At 49.3% G+C, this 15,025-nt stretch overlaps 1 protein-coding gene across 4 annotated transcripts in view; it reads left to right on the forward strand.

Annotated features, from left to right (window-relative positions):
• Positions 1–15,025, forward strand: part of LOC147124559 (EGF-like repeat and discoidin I-like domain-containing protein 3) — a 367,544-nt gene that overhangs the window by 189,492 nt on the left and 163,027 nt on the right. For all 4 annotated transcript variants that reach the window (XM_085989340.1, XM_085989347.1, XM_085989352.1 and 1 more), the window contains one exon: positions 4,616–4,744. In XM_085989340.1, coding sequence (XP_085845466.1) covers positions 4,616–4,744 — 129 coding nt within the window. The remainder of the gene's footprint in view (positions 1–4,615; positions 4,745–15,025) is intronic.

Consider the following 15,025-nt stretch of genomic DNA (forward strand, 5'->3'; position numbering starts at 1 on the left):
GTTGTATGCCTCCTCAGCAGGGGTCCTGGGCGCGCGGAACGGGGTCATGAGCCATGTACACAAAGGATAGCCTTTGTCCCCGATAAGCCATCCTCTTGGGGGAGGCTGTGCCTGGAACATGTCAGCCACAGTAGTCTGTCGCAGGATAAATGCATCGTGGCTGCTGCTTGGAAAGCGGGCATTGACAGCTAGGATGCGCTGCCTGTGGTCACACACCAGCTGTACATTGAGGGAATGGTAGCCCTTCCGGTTGCAGTAATCCTCGGCATTGTCGATAGGTGCCCGCAAAGCCACATGCGTGCAGTCAATGGCACCCTGCACCATGGGGAAGCCCGCTGTTCTCGCAAATCCCACTGCACGCTGCTGCTGCTTCTCCAGGGTCATGGGGAAGGAGATGAATTGGTGTCTCCTTCTGAAAAGGCCATTGGTCACCTGGCGGATGCAGCAATGCATGGCGAACTGGGATATGTTAGCAATGTCCCCAACAGCAGCTTGGAAGGAGCCGCTTGCATAGAAGTTCAGAGCCACCGTGACCTTCACTTCCACCGACAGAGACGTCCTGCACCTCAGCTGTGGACGCAGATCTCTGTGAAGCAGCTGGCAGATCTCTGCAACCACCTCCCTTCTGAAGCGCAGCCTCCTAACACACTGCGTGGCAGGCATGGTGAGATAGGACACCTGCTGGCGGTATTTCCTGAGTGGGTAAGGCCTAGGTTGCCGACGCCTGTTGCCCCCTCTGCGTCTAGCCAGGGCTGCCCCTCTCACACAGCGTCTGCGAGCCCTTCGCACATAATGCTGAAACTGAGGGTTGGCACCCCATGCAGCACCCATAATATACTGGCAAACAATGACCTCACAATGAAGGCGAATTGCCAAGCTCTGGCCTGAAGCCAAAAATACCTCTCCTATGTTGGGCCAAAGCAGTAAGCTCTCTTCCTTGGTCTCTGTCCATAAATCCGTTGCACAAGAGTGATTGCTGCAAAATGGCTGGCCTTTATAGTTCAGGGTAAGTGCCCTTTAATTTGCGCTCCCCGCGGCCCGCATGGCCTCTGCTGCGTTCCAGTTCACAGTTCTTAGGAGCGCCACGCCCACATTGGGCGGGCGCGACTGAAGTTCCGGATTGGGGCGCACAAAGGGCGTTGCACGAGGAAATGACGTCATAATCTGCGCGCGCAGCTGAGCACGCGCAAACACTTTGCGCCGGCGCTAAATGTCTACTGAAGTTGGGCGTAGGCGCAGATCACGCTGCGCCCGGCCGCTAAGTGCCTAGCGCTCGAGATCTACTCCTCCTAAGGCGCTAACGGCTGGCGCACGCAACTGAATTTCTAGGCCATTGTTTCCTCCTAGCTGTAAAGTTTTAAAATGCCGATGGTAAATACAGTAGTCCTGAATAATTAGGTTTCCTATTTGGTTAACAGTTCAATTTAATCATTTTATCAGTATATCGTTTATGCCTTCCCCAAGGGTATAATGAGGGTTTTCACGGCTGCACAGGAAAATGAGGGATTTTTATATTGCCAAATAACAAGTAGTCTTTTTGATAGTTATGCTTGACTGAATTAGCCCAATATTACTAGTAGATCAATGCTGATTCTGTGGCATCACCTCCGTTTACAGAATGGAATCTTTTGCAGAGAGAATAGAGGAATTGAAAGTAGTTGTAGGAAGTCTGTATGGAGTAATTCAGTACTTGTTTGGCTCCCACAGCTCACCGGCGATATTTAAATAAGGCCGGAATCAAATTTTAAGTCGGGCCTCAGGCCAGCCCGAGGAGCCATTGCTCCGGCTTTGAGTCCATTTGGCGCAAGTCGTATTTTCCCCCCCATATCTTCGGAGCCTGTAAGCAATTCAACAAGAGATCCACTAATAAATATATATGTTCATCTCAGTAATGTTTGAAATGTGAATTTTTTTTTCCTGATCACATTGTCTTGTGAATTTAATGTACTTTTTCTTATTGCTTTGACCATTTTAGTACGACTTACTTTGTATTTGTTTATTCTTGGCGTGGTGCTCTTGAGTATTCTGGTGCTCTGATGAATTGTATTTCTACCTTTCTTCTCTTTGTGTACAAACTCTAGACATTTCGACTCACTACCTTGAGACTTCTTCAGCTGCTAACTGGATTTCATTAAAGCTGTTGATTTAGATCGCTATTTCAAAGTGTCTCACTATGCATTAGTATTGTTGAATGACAAATTAATTTCTGTTGCATTTCTTTGAGATCTAGTTATATGTATAGTGGTTAGTAGCTTAAATTTGGCTTTGCTTTCTTTCGGGATTGATATATGTGGTTACTGGTTATGAATTAGGTATTTGTTCTTTGGCACAAGATTTTTTTTGGTCCTGGAGATAGAAAAAAATAAAAGCAATTAATGGAAACAGACTAAATTTAAATGTCTGCGGATGAGCAGAGACTACCACTGAAAGACGCAGCACCAAAAGAAATAAATACCTAATTCATCATCTAATTATTAAACTCTTCACCACAGTCCATAATCTCAAGAGAACCTGTATAAAAACAATCCTTGTGGAATTCAGAACCAATGATTTTTAACAGTTATACAAAGATATACATCACAAATCACACAACGTACCACTAAGAATATTAATTTATGGTGGGAGATTTTTATAACTGGTGATTTGAAACCAGCAGCTTTGTTGAAATCCAGTAAGAAATTAAACTTTGAGGCAACAAACTGAAGTGTTCTACAGCAATTTCCATGCAACACTGGAGAAGAAACTCCCAAATGTTTCTGTGTGCATCAGTTAAGACTTTGAGGTTCTGCAGAGATTCATTGGGCAAAAATAGTGGATGACATGGCACTGAGTCAGAAAGATCCCAGGTTCAGTGCCTGGTGTGTGATTTGATGTACTTGGATGAATGTGGGACCTACAGTTAGCCTCAGCATTCCTGGCTTTGGGGAAAGGAAATTTGGCAGGGATTTGATTCTTGATAGCTGTCCAGTGGAAGTTAGATGAGGACAGGACCAGGGTCTTTTTCAGTAGCTTAATTTGAAAGCATGCCAGCATGGGTTTCATTGTCCAGTTTAAACACTCAGTTGTCCTACACCATTATAACTTGTGCAGCAACTAATACAGTTTGCAAGTAATAAAATATTTACATCCCCTGCAAAAGCAAACGTTAAGGCCTAGAAATTCAGTATAGCCACGTTTGGGGTGCTACAGCCGGGCGGCCGCTAAAGTTTGCGCCCGGCGCAACTTCGCACCACCTTCGCCGATATTCAGTGGCATCGCCCCAAGAGGTTGCTGCTGCACTAAAACAGGCGATGCACAACTATCATTAGGCGCTAAGCCGGCAGCCCGGGGCGATACCCCCGAGGGCAGGCGCAGCGCAGGTGCGGCGAGTTGCTGATTGACGGCAGACACTCTGGCGCCGGTGAGTTCTTAAAGGGGGAGGGTGGATTTGTTTGCCTGCCACGCCCTGCACACTGCAGCCCTGAAGCAAGGCCTGACCACTGCTGCTTGATCTGTACAACGCCCAGGACTATGGAGAGGGCCAACTTTTGCACCCATTGCAGCCCCCATTATATGTTTCCAATCAATGCTATGGCTCTGAAGTTAAAGACAAGTGCAAAGCTGTGGCCTGAAGCCACAAGTACCTGTGCGAGTGTTGAGCCAAACCAGAAAGCTCTCTACCTTTGTCTCTCTGCAAAGATCCATCTCTCACAAAGAAGGAGTGTTGCAAAATGGCTGCCATTTCTACTGCAGGAGGAGTGCCCTTTAATTTGCGCCCCCCTCGCCCCGCAGCGACTGGGAACCGTTCCCCTCTACCAGTCGCTAGGGGCACCAGGCGCACAATAGGCCGGCGCCACTGAATTTCCGGTTTGGGGCGCACAAAGGGCGTTGCATGATGAAATGACGTCAGGATCTGCGCGCGCAGCTGAGCACGCGCAAAGGCTTTGCGCCGCCGCTAAATCTTTACTGAAGTTGGGGAGAGGCGCAGATCGCGCTGCACCCGGCCGCTAGCTGCCTAGCGCCCCACATCTCCTCCTCCTAAGGCGCTAGCGGCTGGCGCAAACAACTGAATTTCTAGGCCTAAGAATTTTCAATATGTCAAATTAATATGCTTTTGACTGAAAAGATGATATCACTCACCCTTTGCCATCCGAGTGTGTTACCTGCATTTTTTTTAAATGCACAACTTCAAGCTTTTCGCCACATTTTTCCACTCCCCCTCCCCCTCCCCAGCTTCCTTAAAGTTATGAGGAATGCTGACTTATGAATCTATGAGCATCATCACTCTTGTTACTTTACGAACATTTTTCATCATTTTGTGAACCACGACAGTTGAGTCTAAACCTGTCCTCACCAAACATTCACACTCATGCACTTTAATCAAGGACTGTGATTAGGAACAGAGCCTTGCTGAGTTTTGAAGATTATCTTGAAAGGCTGCATGCAATTTCAGTGTGTAGAGAAATCTATGCTTGTGCATGAAAAAACAAAATGGCTTGTCAGTTCATCATTGTTTTATGTAGCAAAATTTAAATTAACATGTGCCTTTAAGGAAATCTGTCAGAAAAAAATGTTGGAACAGATGTTTTGCAAATGTCCTTCATAACCAATATTCTGTTTTATTTTTGATATACAGGAGCTTGTCAACCCAACCCATGTCATAATGGTGGGATTTGTGAAGTGAGTGACACTTACCGGGGTGACACATTTATCGGATACATCTGCAGGTGTCCTGATGGATTCAGTGGAATTCATTGTCAGCATAGTGAGTTCTACTCCAATGACATATGTTCTTTAGATGATGCCTAGAGCTATATTAAGAGGGTGATGTACTGGTACAGGTAGAAATTTATACTTAATGCAGAGAATAATAGGTAACGGAGTTTACTTGTTGATGAATTGTCATTATTACTTTAATATATTATTGTTGGAGATTTTTTTAATCCTGTTGTTTTGTCAAACAGAAAAAACGTGGAACATAATTTGAATTAATATAGTTTTTGTCTTGCTATCCAAAGTACCTCCGTTTAATTTAAAGATGCATCAACTGCCTCACTTTGCAGACTTGCCACAGTAGCTATGGTGCAGTCAGGCAGCATCTATAGAGAGAACATACAAGTTAATAGAGGGGTATTTTAACTCTCTCGCCTGGTGAAAATGGTGCATGTCGGGGGTTGAGAAGGTGGGGGGAGAATTTGCTGCTCCCACCACCTTAACTTACCTGAAATCAGGCACGAGTAGGCCATACCCCCCAGAAGAGCATAGGACTAATTTAAATGACGAAGTTGCATCCCGGTGATAACATCAGGGCACGCAAGCCATTTTAACTGCGAGCTGACGAAGGGCTGCAAGTCAAGTGACAGCTGGTGGCAGTCCCACCTGTTTCGGGTGGCAGTGATGGACACTCGTTTACAGGCCCATCTGAAAATTGCTTCAGACGGGCCTTGTGCATCTAAAGGACGGGAGCTCGCCCTGCCAGACGCCTCGTAAACAGGGCAACCGACAGTTGAAATTTGCCCCATAGACTCACTAACTTATTTACCCTATCACAACCATTTAATAATCTGAATATTTCTATTGGATGGCAGCTGTCAGTCTTGTCTCAGTGATAGCACTCGCCTCTCAGTCAAATGGCTGTGGGTTCAAGTCTCACTCCATAGATGGGAATTTTAACCCCAAAAACTGGTGGGTTGGGGTTGGGTGGGAGGTTAAAGTATTAAAAATATGAGTCTCAACCCCAACCCATGTCCAACCCTGCCACTTCCGGATTTAACAGGGGCGGGGGGGGCAGGCAGTCAACCCACTCCCAGGAGGCAGGTTGGTACTTTATATATGACTAGCTGGGGGTGCCCGGCGGTGCCGAGACTTTTTTGAGGGCATGTTGTTGTTGGAAGAGAGAGAGGGAGCGACTGGGGGGGGAAGAGAGAGAGCGACTGGGGGGGAAGAGAGAGAGCGACTGGGGGGAAGAGAGAGAGCCACTGGGGGGGAAGAGAGAGAGCGACTGGGGGGAAGAGAGAGAGCGACTGGGGGGAAGAGAGAGAGCGACTGGGGGGGAAGAGAGAGAGCGAGAGACGGGGGGAGTGAGCGCGACTGGGGGGGAAGAGAGAGAGCGACTGGGGGGGAAGAGAACGAGAGACTGGGGGGGAAGAGAGAGAGCGAGAGATGGGGGGAAGAGAGAGAGCGAGAGACTGGGGGGAAGAGAGAGAGCGAGAGACTGGGGGAAGAGAGATAGCGAGAGACTGGGGGGAAGAGAGAGAGAGCGAGAGACGGGGGAAGAGAGAGAGCGACTGGGGGGAAGGGAGGGGAAGGGGGAGGAAGGGGGGGAGGAAGGGGGGAGGGGGATGGAAGGGGGGAGGGGGAGGGAGGGAAGGGGGGGAGGGAGCAGAGGGGAGGGGGGAGGGAGGAGAGGGGAGGGGGGAGGGAAGGGAGGGGGAGAAGGGGGGAGAGGGAGGGAGGAGAGGGGGAGAGAGGGGAGGCAGAGGGAAGGAGAGAGAGAGAGAGAGGGAAGGAGAGAGAGAGAGAGGGAAGGAGAGAGAGAGAGATTGGGAGTGTGAGAGAGAGAGATTGGGAGTGAGAGAGAGAGAGATTGGGAGTGAGAGAGAGAGAGAGAGACTGGGAGTGTGAGAGAGAGATTGGGAGTGTAAGAGAGAGAGAGATTGGGAGTCTGAGAGAGAGAGAGACTGGGAGTGTGAGAGAGAGAGAGATTGAGAGTGTGAGAGAGAGAGATTGGGAGTGTGAGAGAGAGAGATTGGGAGTGTGAGAGAGAGAGACTGGGAGTGTGAGAGAGAGAGAGATTGGGAGTGTGAGAGAGAGAGATTGGGAGTGTGAGAGAGAGAGATTGGGAGTGTGAGAGAGAGAGAGATTGGGAGTGTGAGAGAGAGAGAGATTGGGAGTGTGAGAGAGAGAGATTGGGAGTGTGAGAGAGAGAGATTGGGAATGTGAGAGAGAGAGAGATTGTGAGTGTGAGAGAGAGATTGAGATTGGGAGTGTGAGAGAGAGACTGGGAATGAGAGAGAGAGGGACTGGGAGTGAGAGAGAGAGAGAGATTGGGAGTGTGAGAGAGAGAGAGATTGGGAGTGTGTGAGAGAGAGATTGGGAGTGTGAGAGAGAGAGAGAGATTGGGAGTGTGAGAGAGAGAGACTGGGAGTGAAAGAGAGAGAGAGACTGGGAGTGAGAGGGAGAGAGAGATTGGGAGTGTGAGAGAGAGAGAGATTGGGAGTGTGAGAGAGAGAGACTGGGAGTGAGAGAGAGAGAGAGACTGGGAGTGAGAGAGAGAGAGAGACTGGGAGTGAGAGAGAGGGAGAGATTGGGAGTGTGAGAGAGAGAGAGATTGGGAGTGTGTGAGAGAGAGATTGGGAGTGTGAGAGAGAGAGATTGGGAGTGAGAGAGAGAGAGAGATTGGGAGTGTGAGAGAGAGAGACTGGGAGTGTGAGAGAGAGAGAGATTGGGATGTGTGAGAGAGAGAGACTGGGAGTGAGAGAGAGAGAGACTGGGAGTGAGAGAGAGAGAGACTGGGAGTGAGAGAGAGAGAGAGACTGGGAGTGAGAGAGAGAGATTGGGAGTGTGAGAGATAGATTGGGAGTGTGATAGAGAGAGATTGGGAGTGTGAGAGAGAGAGACTGGGAGTGTGAGAGAGAGAGATTGGGAGTGTGAGAGAGAGAGAGATTGGGAGTGTGAGAGAGAGAGATTGGGAGTGTGAGAGAGAGAGAGATTGGGAGTGTGAGAGAGAGAGATTGGGAGTGTGAGAGAGAGAGAGAGAGAGATTGGGAGTGTGAGAGAGAGAGAGATTGGGAGTGTGAGACAGAGAGGCTGGGAGTGTGAGAGAGAGATTGGGAGTGTGAGAGAGAGAGAGAGAGACTGAGCCGCCGCGGCCGCTCACCTGATGGCTTTGGGTCGGGCTCTGGGGCGGGGCTGTTAACGCCGCGGGGAAGTTTTGTGCGCGGCGGCCGGTGACCTGGTGGCTTTGGGTCGGGCTCTGGGGCGGGGCTGTTGATGCCGCGGGGAAGTTTTGTGCGCGGCAGATCCCGGCACGGCCCGCCGCGGCCGGTAACCTGGTGGCTTTGGGTCGGGCTCTCGGGCGGGGCTGTTGACGCTGCGGGGAAGGTTTGTGCGCGGCGGCTCCCGGCACGGCCCGCAACTCAAGGCCCTGGCTTCCCGGGCTGCTAGGCCGCGCCCGGCGCCGGCACAGCCGCTCGAAATGGCTGTCAAAGTAGGCGAGCCTCCGGGCGAAGGGCAGGGGATCACTTCATTTCCTACTGTTGCTAAATACAATTTAAAACTCAAATAAATTGTTATTTTCCTTAGTTCCCTAACACACAGAAAGTGTGGGAAAAAAATCGTGAAGAATCGAGATGGCGGCCACTCACCTCGGTTCAGAATGATAAGGCCCGCCCACACACGCACCGATTGGTCAACCGTCAGGTCACTGAACTGTAGGATTGGTCAATCGTCAAGTCACTCAACACTCAACTGTAGGATGGCCCGCCCGCACGCGCAATGAAACCGCCCCCGTGACGCAGCGATTGGTCAACCATCGGTCAACTGTCAGGTCGCTCGACTGCATGATTGGTCAACCTTCACGTCACTCAATGCTAATGAGCAAATGAGCGGAACTTTTCCCATTTAATGAGCGGAATTTTGAACGTTTTTGGGATACCGTGGGCACGATTTTTGTCTGACGGAAAAGTAAATATGCCTATGACCGGTCCGTAATCGTAAGCTTTCTTTTGATGTGACGCGCGTGTAGGTACGCTCTATAACTTTCGAACGTATAGAGAACAGACAGACAGAAAGACAGACAGACAGACAGACAGAAGAGGGCCTAGAAATTAGGTTTGCCTCCGCCAGGGCTTTTGCGCCCGAAATTTTGCGCCCGCGATAATTGCCGCTGCGCCCGCCAAAAATTCAGCTGCCCCGTGCCCAGACGGCTGCGGGCGCTAATGGAGGGTTTCAGCGCCTCGCTATGGGCGCTGAATGCAGGTTTGCGGCGCTAATCCCCCGCTGCGGCACCCGATGCGGTGCGGCAGGCTGGGGTACTGCAGGCCTCCTCCTTCTGTTAAGGAGGAGCTGCCTGCAGCCGACCGCTGACCGGTCGATTCGCCCGACAAATGAGCCCGGCACCTCGGAGAAGTGCCGGGCTCGCGGGCCACACACATCAGTGCCGCGGGGGGGTGGTGGAGGAGTCCGGGGAGGGAGGTGCGGGCAGGCGGCCACCGGGAAAGCGGCCGGCCGCCGCTCCACCTTAATGCGCTGGCGCTACGTGCTGCAACATCCCGTTGAACAATCGTTGGTTGCGGCTGCCACGGGCGAGGCGGCCGCAACTGAATTTGGGCGTCCGGCCGCATTACCACGGCAACCGGGACGCTGCGCACACCGATGACGTCATCGGTGCCGGCGCAGCGCTACCGGCTAACGCCGATGGTAGGGCCCAACGCAATTTCGATCGCGGCTATAATTCCGGCGCAAGGCCCTCTAACGCCTCTAATTGGGCGCTAACCCCACCGAATTTCTAGGCCGAGGTCTTTTATATATATAGACTAGCTGGGGGAGCCCGGCGTTGCCGAGGCTTTTTGAGGGCATGTTGTTGTTGGAAGAGAGAGAGGGAGCGACTGGGGGGAAGAGAGAGAGGGAAAGAGAGAGAGAGAGAGGGAATGAGAGAGCGGGAAGGAGAGAGAGAGAAAGGGGGAAGGAGAGAGAGAGAGAGAGAGGCGCCGCGCAACCGACCGTTCAAAGCAAAACAGCGGCCGGGGGATCGGAGCCAGAACAGCGCAGGAAAACCCGGGAACAGAGAGAGAGAAACCGGGAACAGAGAGAGAGAACTCCAAAACAGGGAGAGAGAGAGAGCAGAGCCCGAGCAGCAACCGGAGCACGGAGCCTGAAGCCGGAGAAAGGCCCGAGGAACCGGGCCGAGCGAGGCACCGGAGAGAAGGAGAGCGAGCAGCAACAGGAGTCGACCCAGACCGGGAGGAACGGCCCGAGCCAGTCAAAGAGGCGAGTGGAGAGGTAGGGGTGCCGGATCGGGTCGGGCCTGGAGAGCGAGCAAGCCCGGGGCCTGAAATCCGAGAAACTCCGGGGTCGGAGAGACTCGGCCGGGCCGGGACTGCACAGCCGAGCCGAGGGGCTGGGACCAGGGCAGAGGCCCGGAGAGCGAGCAAGCCCGGGGCCTGAAAACCGAGAAACTCCGGGATCGGAGAAACTCGGACAAACACCGGGCCGGGCGGGGACTGCACAGCCGAGCCGAGGGGCTGGGACCAGGGCAGAAGCCCGGAGAGAGAGCAAGCCCGGGGCCCGAAACCCGAGAAACTCCGGGGTCGGAGAAACTCGGACAAACACCGGGCCGGGACGGGACTGCACAGCCGAGCCGAGGGGCTGGGACCAGAGCAGAAACAGCCTGAGACCGACGCGAGGAGAGAGAGGAAAACTCCGGGTCCGGAGGAAAAAAGCTATACCTAGATCTACCTAAATTTAGTTAACCTAGAAAAAGAACAACAAACCCGAAGAAAAAAAAAAGAAAAAAAGAAAAAAAAAAAAAAAAGAAAGAAAGAAAAAAAAGGAATAGAAACCAGAGAGAAACGATAAACAACCCGAACCAGGAACCTGTGAGAGAGAGAGAGAGAAACTTTTAAGAGCAGCTATATCAAAGATGAACCCCTGAAAAACTCTCAATTTTGGACCTAAAAGTGGGATAAGGTGGAACACGACACAAAAAAGAGAAAAAAAGTTATCTACCTGAGACAAAACAAACGACTACAATGAGCAGGGAAATGAAATATCCTGAGCAATGCACAAAAAATAAAGCAAAGGAAAAACACAAGGACATAACACTAAAAAGTAACCCAGAGGTCCTCTACGTTGACTATACCACACACAAAGGGATTAAGACGAAGAACAACCTCATATTCTACACCGACTCCATTCCCTCATGGAAGGAGACTTTACAAAAATACTACGCATACGTCTCCAGCGAAGGTATTGGCAGTGGAGGCAGACTGAAAATATGTAAAGATGGAAATCTAGATAAAGATGACCCCCTGCTAACCATAAGCTACTACAACAAAAAAGGAAAGATCATGATACAGGGGAATGTAGAAAGTCTGGACTCCTTCGAAAAGGAATTCCCCCAGCTGAAAACTAAGGCAGACACAAATAGGACCAATGGACAGGAGGCAAAAGAGAATCGAACAGAGGATGATGAGAGCCAAGCGGAGGAAGAAGAAGAGAGTCCAGCAGAGACACACACCTCCCTGACCATCTCCACCCCCCCCACACCTCTCAACGCAAACAAACTGCTGAAAGAGAGTCTGTCCAAACTAGAACTCGAATTCAACGAATACAGAGAAACACAGACCAAGAACTGGACGGAGGAACTCAAACAGCTGAAAATGGAAAACGAGTCCACCATCCACAATCTGAGAAAGACCGTAGAGGAACAAATAAATAAGATCCAAGAACTCCATACCCAACTAAACAAAATGACGGAGGCCGTAGAAAGGCTCAGCAGGCAACACAAACCTCTTAAGGTCCAAAAAACAACACACACAAGGACACAGAACCCGTCGGATGCCACCCCACACGAGGACACACCGAAAGCCACAAACCCCGCTCCTGCCACACAGCTCACCACAGAAACCCAGCCAACAACCAGCCCTCAGTCGAGTCCTGCCCAGACTACCGCTACCCAGTCCTCACACACAGGGACGCAGAACCCGTCAGATGCCCCCCCACACGAGGACACACCGAAAGCCTCAAACCCCGCTCCTGCCACACAACATATCCCAGAAACCCAGCCAACAACCAGCCATCAGTCGAGTCCTGCCCAGACTACTGCTACCCAGTCTGAAAAACCAGCTCCTCAGGCGGTCCTGCTGACCGACTCCAACGGAAAGTTTCTGGACCCCCAGAGGCTGTTCCCAGGTCATCAAGTCCTGAAAAAATGGTGCAGCAACACAGAACATGCAATGAAGATCCTGAACAAAGAATCCCTTGGAAGCCCCAAATGGCTTGTGATCCACACAGGCACAAACGACCTACGCACCCTACGGGAAGGCACTGCTAGGGCGGTGAGCAGGATGGCGGAAAAGGCCAGCAAGGAATTCCCCGAGGCGCGGATCGTGATCTCCACACTACTGCCCAGAAAGGACACCCCAGCCTATATAATCCACAACACCAACAGGGAGATCGACACGAGATGTTCTGTCTTCCCCAACGTCTACCTGGCCCATCATCCAAACATCAACACAAGGGACCTCTATGACGAAATACATCTACTCAAACAGCGGATGTGGGTCTTTGCAAAAAACCTCATAAACACTGCCAAAAGACGCAGCCCTCCCACCCCCTCTACCATTGGGAGCCGTAACCCAAACAGGACCACCAATGTCCCCCACCCCCCTTTACAAAACCAACAACAGAACCCAAGACCCCCCTCTAGACCACAGACTGTAGACCAAGAACTGAGAAAGATCATGACGATGCTGAACAGCCTGATAGAAAGCCGGAGAAATTATTAATATTGTTATTTATCATTATCATTATTGTTATCTTATCAGTATTATTACTACTATTAGATAGATATATGTGCATGCCTCATGAAATTTATACTAAATCATCATTTAGCATTATAGAAAATAGTGTTTCCACACTCATCCCACAAAATAGGTCCATTTTATTTCGTTTTATTGAACTATATAAATGCGTTCTTTCCACATAAGCTGCTGGAATATCCAGGGCCTCCGCTCCTCAACTTTTGGGATGAAGAGTACAGACCCTGAATTCCTAAAAGCTATAAAAGACATTGATATAATTGTGTTAACAGAAACATGGTGCCAAAAGGACATGCCCGACCCACTGTCCCCCAATGTTACCATGAAATTATTGTGCCTTCAGTAAAGAACATTAAGACACGCTAAGGGCAGAACCTCCGGGGGAATCCTGGTGTGGTATAAAGGAGAACTGAACAAACACATCTCACCGATAAAACAGGGAAAATCACACGTATGGCTAAAATTAGATAAAAATATCGGAATAGAAAAAAACGATGTTTACTTATGTGCGATCTACATACCTCCAATAGAATCGCCATATTTTGAAGAGAGATATTTGACCACTCTCCACATGGAAATCAGCCATTTCCAGGCCCAAGGAAAGGTGCTACTATGTGGGGACCTAAATGCAAGGACAGGATGTGAACCTGACTTCATAGACCCACAGGGCAACAACCATGTGTTTGGCCAGACCCCTTCTATATGTCACACCAGCCATCGCAAACCGAAACAACCTCGATTGTGAAATAAATAAAAGCGGTAGGGAGGTAGTGCACTCTGCCGAGCCTTAGGCCTGTACATAGTTAACGGTAGGTTCAAGGGGACTCCTTAGGGAGACTCACATATTCCCTCAACTCTTGGGTCTAGTGTGGTGGATTATACAATCACTGACCTGGTCCCCTGCGATATCAACGCATTCACTGTCAGGCAGCAATCCCCCCTCTCAGACCATAACCAAATAAATGTGACCTTAAACTTTCTGCCCAAACTACAGACACAAAAAGGAACCCAGTAAGCTACATAAAATAAACCAGACATACAGATGGGCCCCAGACAGTGGAGATAAATTCATCACAGCACTAAATTCACCTGATCTCACAAGTAAAATTTCAAAATTTAAAGAAAATCTATATGAGATCACCAGAGATGGGGTAAACATGGCCATAGAGGATATAAATATGATCTTTCATGAGGCAGCTGTAAAAGCCGACCTCGTGAAACAGAAGAGGAAGAGTCACAAAGACAAAATAAAAATAAGAAATGGTTTGACCACGAATGCAAAATGCCAGAAAAGACCTGAGAAAAATATCAAACCAAAAGCATCGCCAACCAACAATCCGGACCTACGTACTAGATACAATGAAACCCTCAAAAGATATAAACACACCATTAGGAACAAAACACAAAACTATACCCACAAAATACTAGAAAGAAATTGAAAACTCCACCAACCCAAATACAATTCTGGGAAATGTGGAATAACCTGAGTACAACACAATGCAAGCATTACCAATCCAAGATGGCGACATCTGGAGAACACATTTTGAAAACCTCTACAAAGACATCCCAATAAACGAAACAAACCCAAGTCAACATCAGGTCACAGAAAAACTCCACACATTAGAAGCAACAATCAAAGACAACCAAAACCCTCTAGACTCCCCAATCACATGGAAAGAAATGGCCACAAAAACAAAATCTCTCCACCTAAAGAAAGCTGTGGCCCAGAACAACATCAAAAATGAAATGCTCAAGTTCAGCAATATGGAGATGCAGGGTGCGGTACTCAAATTATTCAACATCATATTACGTTCAGGCTGTTTTCCCGATATCTGGTGCCAAGGACTAATCTCCCCCATATATAAAAGCGGAAACAAATCAGACCCAAATAACTACCGCGGCATCTGTGTCAACAGTTGTCTAGGGAAGTTATTCTGCAGTATTCTAAATAGTAGATTACTTGATTTTCTTAACAAACATAATATCCTCAGAAAAAACCAAATAGGCTTTCTTCCAAACACCGCACCGCCGACCATATCTATACCCTTCACACCCTCATTGAAAAACATATACACCAACAAAAAATGGGAAAATATTCGCCTGTTTCATCGACTTCAAGAAAGCCTTTGACTCTATATGGCACGAAGGGCTCTATTATAAACTTCTTCAATGTGGAATAGGGGGCAAAGTCTATGACCTTATTAAATCAATGTATCTGAAAAACAAATGCGGGGTCAAAATTGGAGACAAACGCACCGATTTCTTCACCCAGAGAAGAGGCGTCCGGCAGGGCTGCAATTTGAGCCCGACCTGTTCAACATATACATAAATGAATTAGCAGACATGCTGGAGCAAAGCGAGTCACCAGGTCTCCGTCTCCTAGATGGAGAAGTGAAATCCCTGTTCTATGCGGACGACCTGGTTCTGCTGTCTCCCACAGAACAGGGATTACAGCAACAACTAGACCTACTCGACAAATACTGCCAAAATTGGGCTCTAACAGT

Source organism: Somniosus microcephalus, chromosome 1 (genome assembly GCF_052327205.1).
Source record: "Somniosus microcephalus isolate GS21.2 chromosome 1, FLI_Smic_1.0, whole genome shotgun sequence".
NCBI classification, from domain to species: Eukaryota; Metazoa; Chordata; class Chondrichthyes; order Squaliformes; family Somniosidae; genus Somniosus; species Somniosus microcephalus.